Source organism: Crotalus tigris, unplaced genomic scaffold (assembly GCF_016545835.1).
Source record: "Crotalus tigris isolate CLP2741 ecotype Arizona unplaced genomic scaffold, ASM1654583v1 scf7180000017541.2806704, whole genome shotgun sequence".
Classification (NCBI taxonomy): domain Eukaryota; kingdom Metazoa; phylum Chordata; class Lepidosauria; order Squamata; family Viperidae; genus Crotalus; species Crotalus tigris.
The window spans coordinates 1,461,712-1,488,648 of NW_024096462.1; the positions used below are offsets into that span (position 1 = coordinate 1,461,712).

General features: G+C 35.7%; 1 protein-coding gene and 1 long non-coding RNA gene across 28 annotated transcripts in view; one reads left to right on the plus strand and one right to left on the minus strand.

Annotated features, from left to right (window-relative positions):
- CACNA1C (calcium voltage-gated channel subunit alpha1 C) overlaps positions 1-26,937 on the plus strand; it is a 590,134-nt gene that overhangs the window by 513,943 nt on the left and 49,254 nt on the right. For 14 of the 27 annotated variants that reach the window (XM_039359892.1, XM_039360686.1, XM_039359986.1 and 11 more), the window contains 2 exons: positions 11,452-11,535; positions 12,137-12,220. The exons of 1 other annotated variant lie outside the window; for it this stretch is intronic. In XM_039359892.1, the coding sequence (XP_039215826.1) occupies positions 11,452-11,535; positions 12,137-12,220 (168 nt within the window). The remainder of the gene's footprint in view (positions 1-11,451; positions 11,536-12,136; positions 12,221-26,937) is intronic. 12 more of the 27 variants (XM_039361825.1, XM_039361748.1, XM_039360422.1 and 9 more) reach the window with 2 other exon arrangements.
- LOC120316650 overlaps positions 1-26,937 on the minus strand; it is a 39,092-nt gene that overhangs the window by 7,705 nt on the left and 4,450 nt on the right. Inside the window, exon 2 of the long non-coding RNA XR_005559032.1 lies at positions 14,042-14,153. This is a non-coding gene — a long non-coding RNA (uncharacterized LOC120316650). The remainder of the gene's footprint in view (positions 1-14,041; positions 14,154-26,937) is intronic.

Consider the following 26,937-nt stretch of genomic DNA (forward strand, 5'->3'; position numbering starts at 1 on the left):
TCTGGCTGTCCTTGGAAGTCACCAAGAAACTACAGCTGTTGCAGAATGCAGTGCCCCTATGCCTGCTATGTGAGCCCTACAGATTTCTATATACAATTCAAGATGCTGGTTATCACCTGTAAAGGCCTACAATGACATAAAGCCTAGGACTAGGTACTTGAGAGACACCATGCTCTCTGTAGGAACTGGCAGTTCTATTCACTCCAGCAGGCTCAGCCTGCTCTGAGACCCATCAGTTAAAGCAGTGGTTCTCAACCTTTTTAATGCCGCGACCCCCAACCGGTCGTAAGTCAAGGACTACTCAACTGGTCGTAAGTCGAGGACTACTCAACTGGTGCAGCACCGTTTGCAGAATGGGACTTTTGGCGGGCTCAGCAGGGCAGAGACAGCCTGGACAATTCCTATTGGCTTTTGAAAGCCAATAGAATTAGACTCTATTCAAGAGAGTCTATTCTATTGGCTTTCAAAAGCCAATAGAATAAAAGGGAGTAGCACAGCTAAGGAAAAGGGGGGAAAAATGGCGGACGGTGTTGTTTGGCGACCCCCGTGAAATGGTCATTCAACCCCAAATGGGGTCCCGACCCACAGGTTGAGAACCACTGAGTTAAAGGGACCCAGAAAGGAGGCTTTCTTTGCTATAGCCCCTGCCCTTTGGAACAGCATCCTTCTGGAGATCTGCATGCCTCACCCTAGCTTGCCTTTGAAAACCTGGGTAGAATGATTGGGCAAGTCCCTTTTAATATTAGATGGAATGAAGTTAGGTTGTAACCTTCAGTGATTTCCCTCTAGTTATATTTTATGCTTTGTATTGTTTTCTTTCTGTTTTTAGTCTGTAAAGCCACCAGAGTGGGAGACAGTTGAGAAATGTGATATTATTTTTGAAATCATTTTTTTCTAATTTATCAATATAATTTTAAAATACAGGTAGTTCTCAACTTACAACCTTTTGTTTAGAGACAGTCTGAAGTTACAACAGCAATGAAAAAAATGACTCATGACCAGTCCTCTCATTTATGACTGTCACAACATCGCCATGGCCATGTGATCAAAATTCAGATCTTTGGCAATTGGTGTGTATTTACAACAGTGGTGGCATCAGATCACCCTTTGCATCCTTCCCAACCAGCTTCTGACAGAAGTCAATAGGAGAAGCCAAATTCATGATTCACTTAACAACCGCAGTGATTTGCTTAACAACTTCGGCAAAAAAAAAAAAATACCGTAGGCATGACTCTCTTAACAATCCCCTTGTTTAGCAACAGAAATTCTGGTTTCAATTGTGGTCACAAATTAAGGACTACCTTTATTGTTTCAGCCTCTAATATATAAATAGTATATATTCTATCCACACTACCTTAAAAGTAGAAGAGATTACCGAAGTTGAAATTATAAATTAAATAAATGCATCTTGTAACATCAACAAATGAAGTAACCATCCCACTATCTCACCTTCTAAGTCACTAATAAAAATGTTTTAAGAGTTACCTTCCTTTGTCCCCCCCCCCATTTCTAAAATTATTTTGATTATTGAAGAATACCAGACTGCCACATGTAGTGGTACTTCTCTGGACACTTTTGATGGTGAATAATGGCTCCTTCCAATCATCTGTTATCCTCCTGGTACTAATGCTCTTGGAATTGAACTTATATATTTTTCCCAAAGAATTTTTAGGTAATTGTTGATTAAAGTTATGCAAGGATTTGGACTGAGGCTTCATCAATATAATCAGCCATACCAGTACTCTTGTTTTATTATAATATGTTTACAATATTTAAGGGACCCAAGAAAAGTAGTATCAGAACTGAAGAACTGGATAGGAATAAATAACTGTTCCATGTGGAATTGTAGTTCTATATCATGGTGAAAAAATTAGACTGATTTTTTTCCTGGAAAAATAAAAAAAAATGCCTTTAGGATAAGGGAAAAATATGCTTTGAGATTTCAAAGAAGGGGGTTTGTGTCTTTTCCTTACTAAATAGTGAATTGAATATTGTAGAGCATTTTTCATTTCCTGAGTCATCCCTTCATAAGGTAGTCAAATTGCAGTAGTTGCCTTTAAAAAAAACCCTGTAAGATGGAAACTAATAAATATTGTTTATAGAGACTGTGCTTTTCTAGCAATCTGTTATGATCCCCAGATTTTTTCTTCCTTTCTTCCATTTGGCAATGCTAATTTCATATCTATTGCCATGGCTAAATTGTCTTGTGACTTTAATAAAGCATGCATTATCTTTGCTTGATACCAGTTGCTGCTGATACTTAGTAATATTCCATAGAACTCATGTATTTGATTTAGGCTGATGAGTCAGAATGTGCGAAATGATAGTAAAGAAGTGACTACTTGCTGTTTTTTAACCAGGATCCATCAAATCTGCTTCACTGAGTAATAATGCTTATTCTCTTGCCAACATGTCTTCAACATGACTTTTCTCAGCAGCTTATAACCTATTGACCATAAGGGGCAGTGAGGTATGGATAGAATTAGGATTTCTCGCTGTAATCCCTCTTTATTTGTTATTCTGTTTGCTCTTTCTCAGGAGGGTGCTAATCTCAAGATTTCCTTTTTCACCTTCGTTCCCTAGTTATTCAAACATGGAGTGTTCTCCCCTTGAATCTCTTCTGATAGGCTGTAGCTAGCCAGGTGCTAGGCTGACCTACTTAGGTTGTGCATTTCATGTAAACAAAATCTCCTTCTAGTTCTAAGACAACCTACCTCAATAGTCTTTGCACTAAGTGAATTTCATTTTTCAGGAAGGCATTTTTCAGAACACAAAGAACTTCCTCCAAATAGGATTATAAGACCAGCAAGAAAAAGTAAAAAAAAATCCCATAAAAGACGAAGAAATTGTGAACCATTCTGTGCATCTAAAAACTAGGAAGGAAAGCAGCAATTTTCTTCCTGAGACAGTCTGTATAAAAGCTGAAAGGATCAGACTTCTCTGGTCAAATTGACCAAGGGTTTGCATACATGCTAGAAGAAGAAAGACTCCTGGATAGAGGAAAGTATTAAAGAACATAGGATGCATCACAAATGATATAGTTGGTAATTCTACTTTCAATGTAATTTAGAACTAGTTGAGGGTATCAAGGAATCTTTCTCACTTTTATGATGAAAAATTCACCATTTCAAAAGTACATCTCTATACTACAAGAGGCTAAGAGATGAAAACCTGCATTTGCATATGAATAAAATGCTTGCAGTGGTCAAGCAATTTGAGAGGCAAGACCTCTGAAAATCTAAGGTGAAATACTAATTGCTTTACTTCTCAATTCTTAACCTATGAAATGGTAGTTTCTTTGTTAGAAATGAAAGATATGGGGCAGATCTTTATAATAACTGACTTTGAATTCTATAATTCTGAAAAAGTATCTCTGAAGAATCATACAGCTAAGTTTAGACAAACAGCAGTCTAGCTCATCTGTATGCCAAGTACCCCAAGAAAGACAAGCCAAAACCACCAGCCTACATATATTTCAAAGAGAATGGAATCAGTCCACAACAGTGAAAGAAAGGCAAAGGACAGAGTGTAAAGTAATAAAATCCAGAAGAGATTAGACTTGTCTTTCTCCATCACACAGGATGGCTACATATCAATTGTTCATCACAGTGTTTCTCAACCTTGGCCACTTTAAGTGGTGGAGACTTCAACTGACTGGGGAGTTCTGGGAGATGAAGTCCATAGCACTTAAAGTGGTCAAGGTTGAGAAACACTGATCTAATATATGGAAAATGGGACATTCTGAATGGAGGAAGCCTAATGAGATTCTCATACACAGGAAGCAAAAAGGACATTAACAATACAAGATGACCTCTACATCTCCGATCAATTTAACTTCCTTTCAATGAAGCATATGACTCTGGATGTGAAGTATAAAAGAAACCAAAACTATATAACCCAATATGATGAATTAGTTATGAAATATATTCTTTAATAATATGAACCTTTTGATGTGGATTTTGAAGGCAATAAAGCTAGAATAACAACACAACATCTATATAAATGTCTGGCACAGAGGCTGGGGACATAAATTGGAGAATTTAGTTAAATGCCTGAAAATATGACGTGTAAATCAATTATAGCAATCCTGCTATTGGATCAGAACAAGATACAGGACCATTTTATCCAAAAGAAGAACTAAAGAAACAAAGGAACTCCCAGAGTTTATTTGCTATAATATTTGTGGGTCAGTACAAAATATACTAGGTGGAAAATTATATATTGTCTTCTGTAGATGACTATTCGATATTTATTGACCAAACAAGAAGACTCAAGAATTAGAGAAATTCTAAGAAATATAGCTTAGGAAAAAGTCTCAGGTAGTGTGCAAAGATAATATGAGATTATATAAAGCAGTGCAACAGAAAACATAGAATAAAATGACAAATAGCCCTCTCTAAGCAGTTTACAGAATCAGCATATTGCCCCCAAAATCTGGGTCCTCATTTTACCAACCGCAGAAGGATGGAAGGCTGAGTCAACTTTGACCGGTGAGACTCCAACTGCCAAACTGCTGGCAATTGGCAATCAGCAGAATTAACCTGCAATACTGCATTCTAACCACTGTGCCACCACAGCAAAAAAGAAAAACACAGATTGAAATGATGAGATACATGCTGCAGTGTGTAATATTGGGAAGAAGCAATCAACACATTCACCATTGCAAATTAGGTTCCCAAGCAAAACCATAAATGCAATCTCTTGTACAATGCATTTTGACATGGAAAAAAGCCCAGTCCAGGGTACATGATAGGTTAAGATTTAGGCTTGAATGTCAAAAGAAAAGAGGATCAAATTGAATTTACAGATGTATGACAGAAATCATGGTTGGTTGTACAAGGTATACAAAATCCTAGAATCTGTTCTGTATCTGTCAAGATGCATAATGTTACTGATTTTGATGAGAAGGAAAATAAAATGTGGAGGTTTCAGAACATGTTCCCCACATCTAGTTAAGCAGTGAGCCAAAACTACAGGCTTCAAAGGAAATCGTTATAACAAGCTGGTATGGCAGAGCAGGTAAGGGAAAACAAGGTGTCACAGATCAGAAGGCCAGAGAGATCCAAGAAAGGCACTCCTAAAGGCTTTCCTATGTTGTTCAAAGAAGGAGGTAACAGAACCCTGCTCATTTAAAAACATCAAGAAATGCCAGTCACTGAGCCAAAAAAGAGAAAGCCTGTGTAACAGAATCTCTTCACAATAATGACACATGAAAACTTGTCAAGACACCCACAAGAAATGAGTCTTCAAAGCCAATGCAATACAGAAGGGGATAGCCAGTACCATAAGTATGTAAACGATACACAAGTATGTTGAGGATTTATGATAAAACTTCTGCACCACTAATCAAATATATTTGTATAAAGTAACAGAATTTATTGACCCTGGGAATAAAAATGGAAGTTTTCAAAACATTGCAGACCAAGAATAGAGGAATATTTTTGTTCTATTAAGTGATCAGCACTCTCCCTATTAATTCAGACCTGGATTAGAAAGATTAAAAATGATAGGAAGGCTCCACCTTTACATTTTTATTAATAACGAGCCCATGATACATAGTGGCTAGATTCAAATCCAGTTACCATAGCAGCAGCAACAACTACTACTTCCAATTTAAAAAAAAAATTCTGACATAAAGATGAATTGCATAGGATAAAACTGTTCAACTAACTTATTTAAGGAATAACAAAAATGTACCAAATTTAAATATTTTAGTTGAGGTGTTTAATATTCCAAAATTAAACTATTAAACATTAAATAAAATGCAAATGAAGTAAAATGAAATAAAATATAAATTTAACTATTAACACTGCAGAATATCAACAAAAAAAGATAATATTTTTAGAACTAGAACTAATTTCTAGAATAAGGAAATTGATTGACAAGTATCTCAGACTTTTGATTACATTAGTCTGCTATCAAAAATGGGAAGCATAGTTTGATTGAGAAAGATCAGTGTAAAGAATATAAGAATAGCTTGACTGGATCATGTCAAGGCTCATCTTAGTCCACCATTCTGTTTGTCACAGTGGCCAACCAGACTCTACAACCTGTTCACTCTCCCCATCATCCTGATGCATACAAGACAGCGGTTTTCACCTACTCATGGTAGGAGAGAAAAACTATCTTGATCAAGATAGCTGGAGTTGAGAAGAAAAACTTTAAATCCAATTACTACTGAAATAGTCCTAATGAAAATAGTCATTTCAACTGCTAATTGCACTGCAGTTTGTTCTTACTAATTAATTGCTGATCAATTGGACAATGGGATCAGTGAGAGAAGGATCAAAACAAGATGGAGGTGGCAGCATCATGATTAAAGCACCATCCTTTTTTACATATGTCAACTGCTGTTTTGACCCTACCCTATCCTGTGGAGACTACTGAATTGGAAGTGGGGAAGAAGGGCTTTATTGTGGCCCTATGAGCTGCAGCCAAACAGAGACAGACTTGATTAATGCTACTGATTTTCAAATGGGCTGTAGAGATGCGAAGGATTCCTTGGTATTTGGCCAACAAAGGGATGCTGAAGGATGTTAGATGAGAGCTTCTTTAGCAGGTTTTGTTGTCTGCTAACATAGGCAACAAGCAGCCGTGGGTCATGGGTTTCTGTGGCTATCAGGACAGGTTCATGAAATAGTTCATGAATAAATATGGGACTAGAACAAATATGAGGAATTTGCACTCCTCTCTACTTCATTCTCTCCATCCAGCATGAAAGACCAAGGAAACTTTGAGTATATGAAGGATAAGCTGACAGTAGGCAAGGAAACCAAGGACTGGTTTGACAGGTGCACTCTGAATGCCTTCTGCTTTTTTTCCTTGCACAAATGAGATTCCATACCATCCACCTACTGTGTACATTTGATGGTTGTTTTCATATTTAATTGATTATGGGGGTTTTTTTGCTAGAAAAAATATTGTATTTAACAGTGAAGCCAAACTATTATTTGTGAGGAAAAAAATATCCTCTTGAGTTAAAAAATTTCAGGGCATTCTGTAACATAAAGAAATTCCCACTTGAGGTCTGGGAACTCTTCTGGAGTTTTAAACAGAATGATAAGCTAACTCTACCTACCTTTGACAAGAAAGCAAGAGGACTCCCATTGGGTGGGAGATTAACTGTTTCACTCTAACCATTTCAGTTGCAAAAATAAACAATGCTATCAATTTGTTTTTCCTTAAACCCTCCCTAGCTTTTCTCTTGGGAGTAAAAGAAACTCAACAATAAATTTTCTGATGGGAAAATGCCTCCTCCTTCGTAGATGGAGGAGTCCTTGCTTCAATAAGCTGTTCCTTTTCTAAAGCTCTTATGCAAAGATAAACCACATGGCCTAGGAAACAATTTCAGACACTTGGTTTTCAGTATGTCTTGATGGCTGTTGATAGTAATTTGTCATCTACAAAATCAAACAAACTTACTTAAAAAGAAATTCCCTTTAAAGAACATTTTTCAACAGATAAAATAATAAAGAAATAGAAGAGTAAACCAAGTAGAGAGTAAAGAATTGTAAGAGTTTTGCAAAATATAGAGGGTTGTTATTTACTTGATTTATATTGATTATAAAAATATTATCCCAACACAGGTTTAGCCATTTTTTAAAAAATCCAGACTTTCTGGAAATGTAGGTGGAGAGCTGAGTTCAGGACTGGTCATACCAGGATTTGGCAACATGAACCACCAGGGCTCCATGTGGGCTTTAAATCCCATTTGGGGATTCTTCAAAGCTACTATTCAATATAGTTGCTAAAACTAACTTAGTTTCTAGCCACTTTGAAGTGAGAAATGTTAAAACAAAATAAAGTAAGCCCTAAAAGAAATTTAGTCAGCATTAAAAAACAAAACAAAAAACCCTCCCCAAACTCAAAGGAAACTCATCTGAAAAATCTGACTCCACTCAAACTCTTGTCATTAAAAGTCTGCCTGCCCCTACTCCTAAATGTTCCTACTTTCAATCAAAAGTAAATTAGAATATTTTTAATTATTTCAGCTTGTTCATGTTTAATGATGTCTCTCAAACTACACAATGGTATGTAGTAAAAAAAGGTAAAACTAAAAGACAGAAAGCTTTACAATACTAATCTATTATTTGGTTATCCCTATATAAACACAGGATACTGTAGTTCTGTGATATCTCTTGCATAAGAAATGCTGGTTTGAGAAAGTAGTTAAGTTCTGCAAAACAAACCTTGTTCTTTCCTGAGTTTTAAGCCTATATGTCAATGGAGCAGGACTTTAGTGTAGTGGATTCATTTAAAACCTCATGCATTTACTTCACTAAATGACTGAGCCAAAATACTGTTGGTAATCTTAGTTGGTAAAGCTAGAAAATCTGACAAATCCCCTTGAAATCACAAGATCTGCTTTATTCTAAATTTGGTTAGCTTTTAGTTATCCTTTTTTATTATAAAGCTTTGTTTTGTAAAATAATAATACCCTAATAATGACTGAAGGCAAACAAAGCTTATCTCCCTAGCCAACAGCCAAGAGCTCAGAAGATTAAAAAGCAATGTGGATGGCCATGAATTCTAAAATATTCAGTGGGAATAGACTCACTCTGTCACACCATACTAAAGTTATTTTAAAAATCCTTCTCCCTTTATCTAAAAATAAATAGTTTATATTTGGTACAACAACGGTGATTTTTTTTTCTTGCCAATCACTGTATGATAAGCCTGATCTAACATTAATAGCTTGATAAATATACAAATATTTTTCCTAGCAGTTGATTACTTATCTAATTTCTTAAAAACCAGTATATCAATAAATTAATTAGACTGTCTTACAATCAGGTCCAAGGCTAGTAAAATTTATTCCTATGAGGAACTTTGTGGTTATTGATTACACTAGTGCGCCTGTGGCACTATTAATTTCAGGTTTTGTTTTGGGGCAGAAGAAAGACATAATTTAGTATTTGTCATGATAACCTTACCAAAATTTATACAATAACAACTGTAGCTACAGTAGACTATTTTGTGTTTTACTGGGTGCAGTTTATAAAATACAGTATTACAAAACTCTTTTGACAGGAGATTTTAGTGAGCTACAAAATGAATGCATGCCAGAAACAATGAACATTCTGGTGTGCTTTATTATCTTTTCCTGACTGTGAAAAAATTGCAGTTGATAATTACAGTTGGTACAGCTTTTATCTCTATTGAGAGATAAACTAGATAGATCTGTCATGCATATTGCTAATTGCAAATAGCAAGAACTGAGATAGAAGGAGTAGGGAATCCAGATTGAGGCAAAGACACGAGGGAAGTGATAGTTAAACCTTCATCTCTCTGTAGTCCCAGCTGAAATTACATGTCCATTGAATCTGCTATTCACAGTGGGAGCTTTTTACTTACATAGCATGAATAGGAAAGAGAATTAACTGTTTTAATCTGAATTTGGATTCTTGACACTGCAATGGGTATTTGATTTTAAAATAAAATAAGACATTTATTTTAAATCACATTTAATTTAGACCTTAAGAATCATTTGACATATGCTAGAAAGACTTAAAAGTATACTTTCTGCTCATAGTTTAGCGTCCAAAAATGTGGCTACCCACTCTGATTTCATTGAAACAAGTTTGGTTGAGTTTCCAAAACTTTCATCTGTTCAGAGGATATGAATATTTGTATGCATTGAATGTTTTGTATTATGTTATTACTCAAAAATATCTGTGCCTTTTAATCTCCATTTTTTTCCTTGCCCTTTATATAAATGTCTAATTCCATATTTATTTCAGGTTGATCTAGTTCCTAGAGATGCTGGAGACCATCGCCACTAATTTTAACATTTTACTCTAAATTTATAGGAAGAATATTGAATGATTTATCTTGAATGATGTATCTCCTACTGATACTTTCTTCCATTCCCAATGCACTCAGTTCTCTTTTAATGGGATAACAAATGGAAAATTAACCCTCCATAATTAAAATGTTGAATTCAAACTAGCCTATGTTTCAAGGTTTGCCTGGAAATTTTCCTTATGTATGTTTCAAAAATGCATTTTATTTCTTGCTAACTTCACCCTCTCTTTTACTTTCTCCCCACAAAACTCTCTTAACAGTTCCTCCAACTGTTGAGGAGTAAAAATCAGAAAGTTTTCAATCCACTGAGGTTTAGTTGGATTGCATATCCAACTACACGACCTTAATCAGAATTTAGCCTAGCTGTGAATTCTGCTTTCCTCTTAACATTTCTAACCTGGTTTTTCCGCCAGTGTTGGAACTAATTGCTTTTCCCATCCCATCCCCCCCTTTTTTTTCTTTAAAAAATCCTGGGAATTCAGGCTCACATTTCACCCATGACCTGTAGTTTCCTGTACTAAGAACATATCCTGTGCCACTTGGGTTTGGTTTCTTTGAAAATTGACCACAGCTGGAGAAACAGGGAAATCAGATTAGCACAAAATAGTAAACAGAAACCAGCATATGCACCATTTAATAGTATAAGAAAAAAGTGGGAAGATGATTTTAGAATGTGGATGTGTGAAAAAGAATTTTTGCAAGTCTTGCAAAAATGTCTGAAATACTTAGAAATGTACCTAAGTTTTTAATTTAAAAACAGAGCAAATTCCAGCTCAAGATTTATAAGTTTCCAATCTTTAGTTTAAGTCCTACCCTACACCAATTCATTTTTAATATTAAAGTGGATCTAATGGATAAATTAAATACATATAATAGTATATGGATGAAAGCTGACAGTTATTGTCTGTATAAAAGGAGAAACCTGAATTCAGTGGGCCTTAAAGCCATGTAAGCTATTGGTAAAGATTCACTTCTTCATAATCAAGAAAGTTCTTTTCTGCTCAATTCTCCTCTGTCTCCAGGACATTCCAAAGACAGCTGATTTATGTCAGTTATAGTTTAATTGACTCTGAGCCCAATACCACCAATGGCCATTCCTATCCACAGAATATAAAGAATGCTCCCTTTTAGGCTCTGAACAACCTTTTAGAATACAGCTGTGGGAACCATTTGTTTCCTGCTAGTGCTACTCTCTAATGAACTGCCCACAAATCAATGGTATAACACAGGGTTGGCAACCTTGGCTCTTTTATGACTCGTGGACTTCAATTGGCTGGCTCAGGAATTCTGGGAGTTGAAGTCCACGAGTCATAAAAGAGCCAAGGTTGCCTAACCCTGGTATAACACATAAAAAGACCAAAAGAAAATACAAAGGAAGGACTCCTTCACATTAGACAGAATTAATCTAACTCCAACTTGCGTTCACACAGGTAGCTCTTACATGAACACTTGATCCCTTTGCTTTTAATGGGATTACATGTTTGAGTAATGCCAACTTGTGTGCTTATATCGAAACACCTGATCCTAGCTGCTCTTCTACAGCCCCTGGCATTATCAGGGCAGTGATTCTAATGCCAATTCTGAACTGTTTCTGTCTGTCTAACATTCCTTTTTAATCCCCATCCTGCCTGCCCCTCCCTTATGTAGGGTTACTTTAGTGATCCTTGGAATATTTTTGACTTCCTCATCGTAATTGGCAGCATTATAGACGTCATTCTCAGTGAAACTAATGTGAGTATAACTCTACCCTCCTTAGGATGCCACCAAATCCTCCTTCTCTTCTTCTATACTTGTTATCTTCTCTTTTTTTCTGGTTTATGTTTTCTTCCCTCTAATCATGCTTTTATTGACCTTGCCGTCGTCCTTCTCCCAGGGGGGAAAAAAGGAGGAGGGTTGAAGACCTCCTTTCTTTTCACTGGTCACAACTGTGGCTGGTGAAGGCGCACAGAGATTGGGGTATGTGTGCTTTTTTCCCTCCCCAAAAGATGAAACAAAACCAAACCAGACATGTCTGAGTGTAACTTTCTAACTAACCAGGTTTTTATTGATACCCTCCATCATGTTACAGAGGTATGAGCAACCAGTACTTTAGAGTGGTAAGAGAGTTTTTACTATGCCCGCATAACCTCTTTCTTTCCTTATTTTTTTCTCTTCTCTCCCTCTTTCATGCTTTATTTATTTATTTATTTGTTTGTTTGTTTGTTTCTTTTGATTTTTCTTTGGGGGTTTTTATACCCTTTTTCCTTCTCTCTCCTGTTTGTTTTCTTCTTTCTCTTCTTTTTTCTTTTTTTTCTTTCTTTTTTTCTTTTTTTGGTTTCCCTGACACATGCAGCACTATTTCTGTGATGCATGGAATACATTTGACGCCTTGATTGTTGTGGGTAGCATTGTTGATATAGCAATCACCGAGGTGACCGTAAGTAGCTGGCGTCTGTCCATGAATGTGCCTGCTCTTAATATTCATTTGTCTTTTCTGGGTTTTTTAATCTCTTCTTTTTTTATTCTCTTCCCTTTTTTCTCCCTCCCTTTTTATTTAAAGTTTTTTTAAGGATTGCTTATTTTCTTCTGTTTTTGTTTATGCTTGTTTCTTTATGTTTTAGAACAACTTTGAGGATTTTCTGACTGTTGCATCATTTTCTTTCCCTCATAATTAGCTTGGCATGAATAAAAACTGTATAGTAGAAAAATTTATGAAAAGTTTGTGGAGTGAATGCACAATAAGCAAGTTTCTGTCCTAGGAAGTTGTAGAAATAGTCAAGACTGATTTTCCAAAACCATGTTAAATTTCCTAGGGCAATGAACTACTTGCCATTTCACAAAGAATTATAGGGCAACTCTTTCGAGGTGGAATAGTTGGAAACAGATATGGAGAAAAAAAATTTCCAAGACCTTTATTTCTCCAAGTTCTTTTCTTCAATCTTGAATCCACAAAACTTCACAACTAAGTTAACATTCTATAATAGTATGTTATACACTAAATGAAATTATATTATTTGTCTCTTAATTATTTATGAAAAAGAAACTTCATGAGAGGAGGAATTACTCTAAATTTTACAAAAATGATTAGAACCAGCTAAATTCCAGCTCAGAGAATATTTTGGCACTGCAAAAGTTATCTGTATGATTTGTTCACTATTTGGCATCTCTTCAATGTGGGTATCTATAGAGATCTTGACCAGCTGCAGCTATAGTGATGAAAAGGGATATCATTCATTATCATAAGTGGAGAGAATTATGTTTGGCAGAATCCATTATTTAATTATAACACCACCCCAATACTATTTACAATTTCAAAATATTCAATAAACTCTACTGAGCTAATTCCCATTCCTGATAAAATTCTAATTTGGAACTGAGATCAGATAAATTAATCACACATATGTTCCATTCTTCATAGGACAGCCACACTATTTAGTAGGAAAATATGTGAAATGTAACATTGACTGATTGTGCAGGTTTCTATAACCCACCCAAAACAACAGACTGTGGGCAAGTTACATGTTAAAATATTAATAAGCAATCATAAGAATAAATTAAATTATTTTAAAAAGTAGCAATGCTTTTAACAATACTAGTAATGAAACAAATAATAAATGGCCTCAGTGTGTACACCAGGAATCCTAACCTTTTAAGAACTTCTCAAAAACATGAGGGAAGGCGGTTTATGGATCTCTAGGAGTATTGAGTACATTTTCTAAACATTATACAGTACACTGCAGTACATTTAATTAAAGTTTGTTAAATATAGGACAGGAGAGATAGATTAAGTTCAGCAGTTATTTATAGAGCAGAAAAGTTGACTAGGGCTATTTTTCTTCTCAGTACCAAGTAGCTTTGAAGTGTTGCAGCTGACATTAATATTGGTTCCACTTCACCTCTAAAGAATACCCTTCTACTATACAGGCCCTTAAATTTTTGCATACCTGGCATGTTTGAAGTTTCACTTTTAATCTTTGCTTTGATTCTAACATTTCTTATTAAACTATTCATTTTGAATTTCTTCTAACTTTTTTGCATATCTGATGCACTGATAATTTGCAATCAATTAAAGATGGAGTTTGTTCTGAAATGTTTGAAATCATATTATACATATTCATATAGAATAAGAAACTGAATGGCCTTTGATATCAATTTGTACCTTCAAAAATAATCCTGCTCTATGGCAGTCCACCCAGCCACCCAACAAATAGACATTGTTTTTTGCAGATCAAATTGAAAAGTTTCCCTCTTCACTTACCAATTGCATCATTCCTTTGTCTTTCCTACCATGAAAGTTTTGCTTTGCTCCTGGTTTTTGAGCCTGAACATATCTGTCTTACGTGCCTGTATGCTGGCTTGCTCTGTACAAACTGGAATGGTGGGGTGGAGGGAAGAAGAAAAGGAACATTTCTGAATATACACAATATTAGTTTTTTACTTGATTCAAAATCAGATAGCATATGATAGTCTATAGCCTATATTAACTAAATAAATTAGTCTGTAGTAGATCTCTAAAAATTGTTGCAAAAGTAACACTTAGATTTGCATAAAATGAGCCTTTCTTGGCATTAATTATTTTGTCATGAAAGGTGATTAGATAGGAATACTGTGAAGTCTCATCTGCACAGACTTTGCCATGCAGAAACAATTTGACTGAAAAGCATTTAATCACCAGAAAAGCAGAAGGCAAGGGTAAAAAGGTCAGATGTACGTAATCAGTGGGTGTATGTCAGTGTGTGCGCACAAGTGTGTATATGTATGTATGTGCACGTGTGAATGAATTAAAGTGTTTTACAGTCAATATTAAATTTCTTTATAGTACAAGATAATATTTTTATAATTTTTAATAATTTTGAAAAAGATGTATCTTTGACATTTTATCTTTTAAAAACAGGGAATAAATAAATATGTGTTAATATTTCTTTTCTAAAATTCCCTTACATTTAATACATCAATTATAAATTTTAATAGGATATATGAGTTTATATATCACAATATATTACCTCAAATGATAGAGCAACATTTTTTTAAAAAAATCTTTAAAATAGTGTAACCTTCAGCCTATTTCAATATTCGGTTTTGGAATATTTAAGTACTGAAAATGATCTTTCAAATATATATTGAAAGATAATAGTTGTCAGAGTCTTTTAACTTAAAGCTTATATCCAATAACATTATTAAATTATTTTTTTCAAATAATTTCACTGTGATGACAGAAGAAATCTGGCAATTATTCTTCTTTATTCATGAATAGAGAACTTTTATGTCTAGTGAAACTGAATGGATCCAAACTCCATAAAATACTTATTTTGGATTTGGAGTTATTCAGGAAACAGTGATGTTCCATCTAATGTATTTTAAGAAATATTGCTGTAGGAAGATCACAAAAACTTGTGCAAATTTGAGTAAGTTAAAAGCAGTGCTTTGAGGAGTATAAAAAGGGAATATTTATGACTATCTGGTCCTGAAATAGTAGAAAGCATGTTCAGAAAAAAAAAAGGAGGGGAACCTACAGTTTATTGAATAAACCTCAACTCATCATAAAGCTTAAATTATTTATCTCATCTCAAATTTAGTTATTGAATCTTATATGGAAATCTAGCCATAGCCATTTCTTATTTTTGCCATATGTGCAGAACCATACTCAATTCTTAGAGTATAAAAATATGAAAACCAAGGAAGAAATGCAGCTTTCCATCTGTTCCTGATTCCATCTTTATACAACTTTCTGATTTCCCAGTGAGCTTCAAAATTACCAATAAAATTAAAATGAACAAAACAAGTAAAGACAAGTTATTATATCTTTCAGAACCTTCAACATGAAATCTAAACTAAAATATATCAGGACAGTTGTAAGAACTTTGAAGCACTGCAGATCAGAAACACACAAAATATAAAAACTGGTAATAAAGAATTATTGTACATTATTGGCAGTTTGCTACCAAGTGATCTAGCAAAAAGAAGATTTTGCGGAGACTGCTAATTAGGAAACAAATGAACAAAACAGAATTGCCCATAGCTCAAAGTTCCAAAAAATGGATAAAAAATCATGGACCTCCATGATAGAAAAATGGGAAACACGTGGAATAGATAATAATTTTCCAGTACTAGAAAGTGGCTTCTAAAACAAACATGCTCTCTTCTTCCTTAGAAGTAATAAGTTAATTCCTGAAATTATTCAGTTAACTTTTTAAAAAAAAAATTCTAGATAATTCAGAAATACCTTTTATATATCAGCCTTCCCCAACCTGTTGCTTCTAACCATTGGACTATAATTTCTAGCTGGTATGGTATGCAATCTGGATCATTTTTCTCCTGCACATAACATTTTCCAGTGTTATAATCTTTTTGTAACTGGAAGTATATTTGCCCACCCCCATCCCAACACATACACATATCCTTGACTGTGGTATAATCCATTGTTGGATTGGCAAGGCATGCTAATGAAGCCTTTAATACTCCATTCAATGTTGCATCTGGAGCAATGCTTTTTGGAAACATTTCTAAAAAAAAGTGTTCTTGGAAGATACGCACTTTTGTTACCCTTCAACAGCTGCACTGCACATCTTTCTCCAGGTAAAACTATGAATTAGTATTAATTCATTAATTATGCAACACAGGGTCAAAATTCATTTGTGTATTTTAGATTAAAATATACACAATGAATAATTCAAAAATAATCTTTTAGATTTGTATTACGTGAAATTACACCTTTCAGTATGGATTTCAACATGAATGTTTATCCAGATTTTTTTCAATTTGGATTAAACTGAATACAGTACAAAATAAATGTATAAACTTGCAAAACTGGGGAAAAAAGAATAAATATAAATTAATCAGTTTGTGGTATGCTGCTGCTTTGGGTAAAAATTAAGCATCATAAATATAGCATTGGGAAAAAGAAGTCTAGAAGAGATTTGCGAAACCCCGGAATTTTTCTCTATGAAACGGAATTTCCTAGTAATTTAAAAAAACTTGACAATATGTATTTGTGATGTACTGAGACGATTTCAGGCTGTAGCATAATTAGACTATAGAACAGATCGTGTACAGTACTGGTATATAGAAATGGTTCTGCAAATATGTTTTATCATTTCAATAGGGCTAGATTCTAATTTTGTGTGTGTTGTATGTTTGAAATGAGTCCATGTGTATTGTATATCTGTTTACTTCCTTTTTATTGTTTCCACTTTTGAGCATATTTCAAATAGTCTAAATCATTTAACAGTCACCTATTTGTCTGTATATCTGAATGTAGGTGTATCCCTTAGGGCTTGTGCACACATTAAATTTACTCCTTGTTAAACTGCTTTGCTTACCTTTAGGGAGCAGCACGCTAGCTCTAAGATGAGCTAGAGTTAATTCACTAGAGGTAAGTGAGATTTCATTGGGGAAACTAGTTTCCACAGGGCAAATGACATCTACTTTGGGTAGACAATGTGTGCACAAGCCTTAAAAATATAATTGAACTTGTATGTGGATGCCTTTGTAATTGTCTAGATGCCTAACATGCTTGGCATGTAATTCTCTTGCATTAGAGTGGATGTGCATGTACTGCATGTGCGTGTTTAGTGCATGAATATAAATTAAAGACACATGAAACTACTCTTTAACTACATTCATTTCAAATGAACTGTATTGTCACAAATTTCCACTGAAATCACTGCATTGTCACAAAAACAAAATCCAATATTAGTTGTGTGCCACTTTTTTAAGGTGTAGGTCTCTGAGTGTAGGGTAGTAATCACTATAGGATGTGTCTTCTCAGTTTACCCTTTGCAATAGTTGGGAGCCAAATTTTACCTAAGAAGCCACAGTGGTTTCTACTAAGTTGAGATGTTTACAAGCTTTTTACCTTTCTTCCAAGGTCCTGAATACAAGATTTAAATCCAATCTATGCAACTTTACTTGGAAGTAGGTAGTACTGATATTATTTCTCAAAAAAGGTGCACAAATTCACATGCTTAGATTCCTAATGTTTAGATGCCTCTTGGTTTTTTTAGCCTTTGATTTACTGGTTTCATTTTATTTTCTTGCATCTTATTGATTATTACTTAATCAAGGGGTTATATTTCTGCCTGGTTATGCACTCATTGCTGGATTATGCCCAGCATATGCTTGGTTATAGGCTGTTTTCCTCAACCTCTGAGATTAGAGCAGTAAATGACTAGCTCCCATGCTGTCCAAATTGTCTTCGCTCTCTGCTTAGCAACAATGATGTTTCTTTAATTGCACAAATGTATAATCCACTGAATAGGTTCTGACAGGGCAAGACCAACTCTGATCAGCCATTAAGATATCCAGTGGGCTTCTTTCCCAAAACAAGTAATTGTAAACAACTGATTAGTAATTTGTTTTTAGGTGTCACCTGAAGGTATTATAATGGCTTACTTCTATTCAGTAGAAACTCTCATGCTTCATTCAAGGCCAGGCTGTGTCATCCAAAAGTAGTCATAATTAAAAAGGAATTTCTAAGTTTAACAGTGAATAATAAAACAATAAAATGACTGAAATCTTTAATTTATTTCAGTGCTCAGTGGTTAAAATGCAGTATTGCAAGCAAAACTGCCCATAACCTCCTATTTTGTGAGAAATGATGGTAAATGGGAATTTCTCGCTGTACTTTTTTCTGAGGAACTGTTTCATTTGGGAGAACTGACTATCACATTTTATGAATTTAGGAAAAAGAACTTTTGGAATGCAATTTCCAAGTAGCAAATGGTATGAAATTTGAAAGATGTAACATTGAATATGGTCTTTAAAAAGGGATTTGATTACAAGTATTGAGAATGGTTTTCTCCATTGATACATATTTTGTATTTCTGGTTTCTTAATTCATACCTGAATAAATAACTCCTCTGTCTGAGTAATAAAAGAGGCTTGTTAATCAACATGGAGAACTTTTATATATCTTTTCGAACATGACAATAAAGGAAAACATAGCTAATAGAATCGAAAAAATAAAAATAAATTTTAAAGTAATAAAACATCAGAATTCAAATCTAGGAATCTATTGAAAGAACTCTAGTGTTTTGTTAACCCTTGTTCCCTGTTTCCCATTATGTTATTTTTAGAGCAGTGTATAGTTAAAGAGCAGGCTGTTTAGAATAATTTTAGGCACCTATGCTGCCCCCTGCCCCCCCCCATTTGAGTCTTTTCCCCAACATCAGCAAGGCAGAGTTGCCAATAAAACTGCAACCTTGAAAGAGATGTAGGAGGAGAATCCAGGAATCCAGCTAAGAAGAAAAGCAGCTGAATAAAAGGTGTTTGTATTTATTTATTTATTTATTTATTTCTAAAATTTATATGCCGCCCAATCCCAAGGGACTCAGGGCGGCGTACAAAATTAAAACAATAATATGACAATAAAACAATAAAATAAATACATTCATACAGCATGTCCGATCATATCCCGCCCCCCCCCCCAGGGACATCAGCCCCAGGCCTGCCAGAACAGGAGAGTTTTAATGGCTTTCTTAAAGGCCAGCAGGGTGGGAGTAGTTCGAACCTCGGGGGGAAGTTGATTCCACCAGGTCGGAGCCACCACAGAAAAGGCCCTTCCCCGAGGGCCCGCCAGCCGACATTGTCTGGCCGACGGGACCTGAAGGAGGCCCAATCTATGGGACCTCACCGGTCTCTGGGAACTGTGCAGCAGTATGCGGTCCTGTAAGTAACCTGGCCCTATGCCATGAAGGGCTTTAAAGGTGATAACCAACACCTTGAATTGCGTCCGGAGACCCACAGGAAGCCAGTGCAGCTCGCGGAGGATAGGTGACACGTGGGTGTACCTTGGCGCGCCCACAATCGCTCTCGCGGCTGCATTCTGAACCAACTGCAGCCTCCGAACGCTCTTCAAGGGTAGCCCCATGTAGAGCGCGTTACAGTAATCCAGTCTTGAGGTGACAAGGGCATGAGTGACCGTGAGTAAAGCCTCCCGGTCCAAATAAGGCCGCAACTGGTCCACCAGGCGAACCTGGGCAAAGGTCCCCCTGGCCACAGCCGATAGATGTTGTTCCAAATTTAGCTGTGAGTCCAGGAGGACACCCAAGTTGCGTGCCTGCACTGAGGGAGGTAAATTTACCCCCCCCCAGGACTAATGATGGACCATCCAGTTGACCTTTGGGAGGCAAGATCCAGAGCCACTCAGTCTTGTCAGGGCTGAGTCTAAGCCTGTTCACCCCCATCCAGACCCTCACATCTTCCAGGCACTGGCACATCACGTTGACTGCTTCACTGAAAGGACACGGGGTGGAGATATACAATTGGGTATCATCCGCGTACTGATGATACCTCACCCCGTGTCGCCGAATGATCTCACCCAGCAGTTTCATGTAGATGTTAAAAAGGAGGGGGGACAGGACCGAGCCCTGAGGCACCCCATGATCGAGGCGCCTAGGGGTCGATCTCTGTCCGCCCACCAACACCGACTGCAGCCTGTCAGAGAGGTAGGAGGAGAACCACCGCAATACGGTGCCGCCCACCCCCACCTCTCCAAGACGACGCAGAAGGATACCATGGTCGATGGTATCGAAAGCCGCTGAGAGGTCAAGAAGCACCAAGATAGAGGAATGACCCCTATCCCGGGCTCACCAGAGGTCATCGGTCAGTGCGACCAAAGCAGTCTCAGTGCTGTAGCTGGGCCTGAAACCAGTTTGAAAAGGGTCCAGATAATTAGTTTCATCCAAGGATCGCAAGAGTTGGGACGCCACCACCTTCTCTACAACCTTCCCCACAAAGGGGAGGTTGGAGACAGGACGAAAGTTCTTCAAAACAGCTGCATCCAGGGAAGGCTTCTTGAGGAGGGGCCTCACCACCGCTTCCTTTAAAGGTTGCGGGAAAGACCCCTCCATCAAGGAGGCATTGATTATCGCCTGGAGCCAGCCTTGTGTCACCTCCCTACTGGCAGAAACCAGCCAGGAGGGGCACGGGTCCAATAAACAGGTGGCGGCATTCAAAGGGAGGAGAAAGAGAGAGAGAGAGATGCATCATACCGAAACCGCGCCCACCCAATTGCCAGCAATGGGGAAAAAGTTGCGATACGTCACGCGACGTCACGTAACGTCGCAAGTTTGACATGCCTGAATTAAGACATAAAGCAGTGCAGGATTTGTAAGAAGTATTGCTAGTAATCTTACAGCATGTAGTAATATTAAAAAAGGAAATGAATAATGCAAATAGCTATCCTATAAGTATAATATAGAGGATATGTAATAGAAATTGAAGTATAACAGAGCATAATAATTATAATAATCATAATAATTAGCATAATGTAGAAATAGCAGTAGAAGAAAATATTGGATAAAAACAATAGAAAGCACTCACATATAAATTTGTAAGTTTCACATTATGCACCTAATGTTCTCCATTAGGCACATATGAAAGCGCTGCTTATATGTGCTGAGATTGTATGTCCTTGTATTTGCAAAAGTATGGATGTTCTGTGAAAGGCAAGTAAGGTTTATCTACTTCTGCATGGCTAGCAATGTTTGTCAATGCATCTATGTAGCTATCCTTAGCTTGAATAATATATTTCAAATGTAAGGCTTTGAGCATATCAGTCCTAATTTTATGCCAACTGTGTCTTAGCTTCAAGTATTTGTATGCAGGAATGACAGGAGGGAGGGAGGGAGGGAGAGAGAGAGAGATGAGGATGTAACTATCCCCTAGATATTTAGAAATATCTATTCCTACATTGCTTTCTAACAAAGCTATTAATAATTTACCGAAGTAATTAAAAATACCTGTTCCTGGGGAAATCAAATTTCTTGATATATTGCCAAAAATAAAGTTTTCTTCTGAGTTCTTTTAAAGGATCAGTAGATTTGGTGGCTGTGATCTGCTGCCAGTTCAGAGATTCAATATCTTCTCCATGTATTGCAGTGGTTCTCAACCTTTCTAATGCCGTGACCCCATAATACAGTTCCCCATGTTGTGGTGACCCCCAAGTGGGTGTGGCCACCAATAAGAGGGAGTAGGACAGGTAGGGAAAAGGGAAAAAATGGCGGACAGCGTGGTTTGGTGACCTCCGTGAAATGGTCGTTTGACCCCAAATGGGGTCCTGACCCACAGGTTGAGAACCACTGATGTATTGTGTTCTGATCCCTGAGAACCCATGTCCATACAAAAGAGAGTGTTACCAGGCCCATTCACAGGTACAGCTTCAGGTTTGTAACTGTGATTCCTGTAATGAGAGCACAAAGCAAATTGTTGCTACACGCTTAGAAGAGGCAGCTATATAAATATTCCAAGCGGCATTCAAATGTCTCCCTAGGAAAAAAATGAAATGTATATTACCATTAGTTTGGGGGAGATTTCTGAAATGATTCTAAGTCAGAAGCAAATACAACTTTTAAAAACCTTTGTCAAACCCCACATATTTTTCCTCATTTGGTGCTGGTTTATTTCAGATTAGGGCAGGAATGGGAAATCCGGTGCACAACTGATATTACAACCTCACTCAGTCCCAGCACACATGGCCAATTTTGACTATTACCATTCCCCAAAATATCTATGGAATGCAGATTCCCAGTTCATACTCCCGGCAAATAAGAGATCTATGTATATATTATAAATCCAGAAATATCAACGCAAATGTTCATATCCTTGGTAATTCATTTTTCCATTTATTCCTAGTGGTACTGTGCATCTTTCTTCCCTCCCTTTCTCCATTCCTATTTTTTATGACCTCCTTGCCTTTGTCATTCAAGTCAGGCCAAATATCTGTCAGCCAATTTTCAGCAACAATCAAAGTTTCTAAAAGTTTCTGGGTTCAGCCATGAAAATGACACTAAGGCCAAAGGTCAGCTGGGGACAAGAGGTAGAGCTCTTTGCATCAAAATCACAATGATTCTGGAAACCTAGGTGGAATTCTAGCTATAAACCAATTTATGTGTAGTTTCTATAGAAATCAAGGGGACATGTTTCTCTAAAAATGGCTTTTAAGATTGAAATGACATATTTATATTTAATGTAGGCTGGTTTGAAATATGGCAGCTTCTTCTCTACTAGTCCTCAGTAGGCGGCTTAAGGATTGTAGTCTAAAACAGCCCCAGTCTTGCAATGGAACAAAGACTGGTGGAAGGACAGCATGCATCTAATCCTTGGCCTTTTTTTTCAGATTCTGCACTCATCTAAGTTGTTCTGTCTGCTCATTTCTCTGATGCACAGTATCTTATCTTCTAACTTTTTCAGTCCTTTGCTATAGAGCTGATATTGGAAAAAAAATCTTTGCTTTCTACATACGTGTGAATATATTGTTCCATGAGAACATTATTTTAAAAAATACTTCCTACAAAACTGGTGTGAGAAGAGCAAAGTCCTCCAATATATATAGCAAACAAAGGACAGGAGCAGCCCAACACTTTCTTTTGACATTCTATACTATTATTCTCACTGTGTTGTTACCTTAATAATTATGTTATTTCTGACATCTGTGTATTGTGTTTATATGCATGTTCAAATTGGATGTTGTTTTGGAGTTTTAATGAATTATTTATTTGGGAAAATAGTTACGATTTGTGTTTGTTTTTGTGTCAGGTAGATTATTCGACAGAATAATCAAGCAAAGCCATTGAATGCAGAATTGGAAATTACTCATCTATAAGGTCTTACAAATGTATGAACACTGCCAATGTCTATATAGGAGTTCCTATGATCCAGCAATGAGACTTAGGCAGTGTCATATTATTAGAAATTGATTCAAATATGCAAAACAAGCTACTAAATGTAAACATGCTTCATGCATAATATATGGAAATCACCAATTTTATTTTATTTTTTTGTGTAGAAGCAAAACTTATTTTTTTTCCAAGAAAGAATGTTTGTAGCTCTAGCAATGTTTGTGATACCTAATATTGGATCCAAACTAATTCACACATCTGGAAGGACCTTAGATTGTGAAAGGCTGATCTAAGGGAGTTCATGTTTCCTATATGAAAAAAACATTTATTCTGAGTGTGTTATGCTAATGCTGTAAGATTATTTTTCAAAAGTCATAAATATATAAGTAACTGAAAAAGTAACAGAATCATTTATTTTTTAAAAAAAAATATTTGCATACTGCTTCTGATCTAAAATCTCAAAGTATATTACAATAAAAATATAACTCTTAAAATTAGGATGTAGTAAAATGAAGAATAAATTTACTAATTTTTCTTCATGAGCCACCCCTACAACTTATATATAATATTTAATATTTTAAATACTAACTATTCGGTTTTCCAAAAATTCTCACTTTTTAATAATAGAGTGGGGAAAACACAAGAGGAGAATCTATTCAATTTTTCCTTGATAGCACATAACAAAGATTGAGTTCCATCCTATCTGGTACTCTCCAGATATCTGAGGTTTGTTACTTCCAGAATTACCAGCCAGTATGGTCAACAGATTGTAATGTCAACTTTTCTGGAGGATGTCACGGTAGGGAAGACTATTTCAAAGCAATTTCATTTTACTGATTGAGCTTGCATTTAATTTGCAGCCTTTAAAATGAATCAAAATTTTACATGTTACAATGAAATATAGTGTTACAATTATAAATCAACTTAATTTTGTGGGATAGATCAACTGTAGCTCGCATGTTATCATTTTATGTCTAGGTCCTTGAGGTAAAAAGATGAAACTGTAACAGATTATGTACCTGAATTCCTCTAGAGCCATATCTGTTAAGCTATGACACTATACAGATAATCATTAACTTAAAACTATTCATTTAGTGAAGGTTTGATGTTACAATGGCACTAAAAAAAGTGACATAAGACCAGTCCATGCACTTAAGACCATTGCAATATCCCCATGGTCACATGATCATATTTGGCTGCTCAACAAGCAGCATACATTTATGAAGATGCTAAGACATTCAAAGTTATGTTTTTAAAAATAAGTGCAGGTTCATTATATCTGTTGTATACTACCAAGTTGAAAAACTATTTCACTGGAAAATAGCAGCAGTACATCTAGGCATCATTTCAATATATTTCACAATTCTGACATTTATCTTTTGAGTAAAACTATTGCTATTTGAAAGTTATACATGATCTAGATATTATTAAACAATTTCATATTTAATGCTTTAAAAAGATAGGTTTCAGAAATGTAAAGCTATTGTAATGGTTTTGCATAAGTTTACTACCTTCAGATTTCTTACTGTAAATCAGTGCAATTTCTGACACCATTAAGTTGTGATTTAATGTAATTTGTATTTTAAACTCAAAATTCAGAATTTTGATCACTACATCTTTTCCGTTTTGGTAGACAGTAAATATGTACATTTGTATTTAGAACATTGAAGCAATTCATCTAAAATCTATCTAAAGCTACATTCCTACATTCATTATCTGTCTGTGATTTCTGGCACACTGTCCTCCATTATGAAATCAAATCATCTCAAATGCCCCTTTATGCCATGGTATATTTTACTTGCATTGCCTTTGCTGTATATGTTTTCAACGTATCTAATACATAACTGCCGAATTGCAGAGGACACCATGCAAACATCAGAAAAGGATCCTCTGGCACTTGCTATGTAATATTTATTTATCATATTTACCTATTCCAGTCAGTCAAATAATTGGAATGACATGGAAATTTAAAATGGAAAAAATGTTTTCTCATCACTTGGTTTTGATAGTTCAGCACTTAGGAAATATCTAATACATTTTTCTATCAAATTCTACCCATATATATTATTGTAAACAGAGCAATTAAAATATCAGACAGTATTTGGAACTGAGCACCATACAGGTTTCTAAAATAGCATTTCCATACTTACTGTTTATTTCAGTTCCTTATACTCATTTTTCTTTAAGTGAGCTTTTTACTATGGTTCCAATAATATTTCCATCTCATCAAATTTCCTATTTTGAATTTAGTATGACAGATCAGTTTAACACTGTCAAAGCCATAGGGTTTTAAATGCCACTTCTTTAGAAAAGACCTTATAAAATCAAAAACCCAGACCCTATGACTTTGCTACAAACAAGAACGCAACATATCAGAAAGCATTGACAACTAATACGTTTCAAACCTCTTTAGATCACTATGAACTCAGCTATGCTAGCTCACTTCCATTTTATTGTGTCTAATGAGCAGAATAATAAATACATTCTGAAAACTAAAAACCATATTTAGCTACCTGAATTCAATTAAAAATAGAACTGCTATATGTAATGTGAATCTATTATACTATAATCAATCTGCAATACTGAGAAGTTGGGTTGATAAGCAAATTAAAAATTTATGAATTTATTTTATAAATATGTAAAATTTGAAATTATTAAGAAAACTAAAAACCATATTTAGCTACCTGAATTCAATTAAAAATAGAACTGCTATATGTAATGTGAATCTATTATACTATAATCAATCTGCAATACTGAGAAGTTGGGTTGATAAGCAAATTAAAAATTTATGAATTTATTTTATAAATATGTAAAATTTGAAATTATTAAGATAAATAGTCTTTAAACATATGCCATGAAAAAATAGCAAAACAAATCCTAGAACATTCTTTACGTATTTGGTAACAAATTATTTATAATTTAAATGAATGCAAATTAATGTTGAATTAGTGGAGTAAGCAAGAGACATATTAAAATATTTTATGTAGATTACTGACATACCGAAATAAGATGGGATTGTATAGATCAAATGTCCAATTCATGTCCCCTCCATTTCTTCTCTTCAATAGGTTATTCATACCTAGCTCCCTCAACCATACAAAACAAAACAAAAGGACCAACAGTGAATTTTTATTTATCTTTATAAGATTAAACAAGTTAGGTATATTTAACCTATCGAAGAGAAGAATTGGAGGGACATGAATTGGACATTTTAAAGAAGAAATTTGTCTGGAATGGTATATACGGTATCCTGCTCAAGCAGGGGGTTGGACTAGAACAGGGGTCCCCAGCCCTTAGTCTGTGGACCAGTACCAGGCCACAGCATGCCAGCAACTAGTCCGCACAAACAAGCAAAGCCCCATCCGTGGGATGCAGGCAGCACACAAAACACGCCCTGTCTGGTCCACGGAAAAACTTCTCTCTACGGAACCGGTCCCTGGTGTCTGAAAGGTTGGGGGCGTCTGGACTAGAAGACCTCCAAGGATCCTTCCAGTTGTTATTTTGTTACAACTGTTAGATATAAAAAATTTAATTG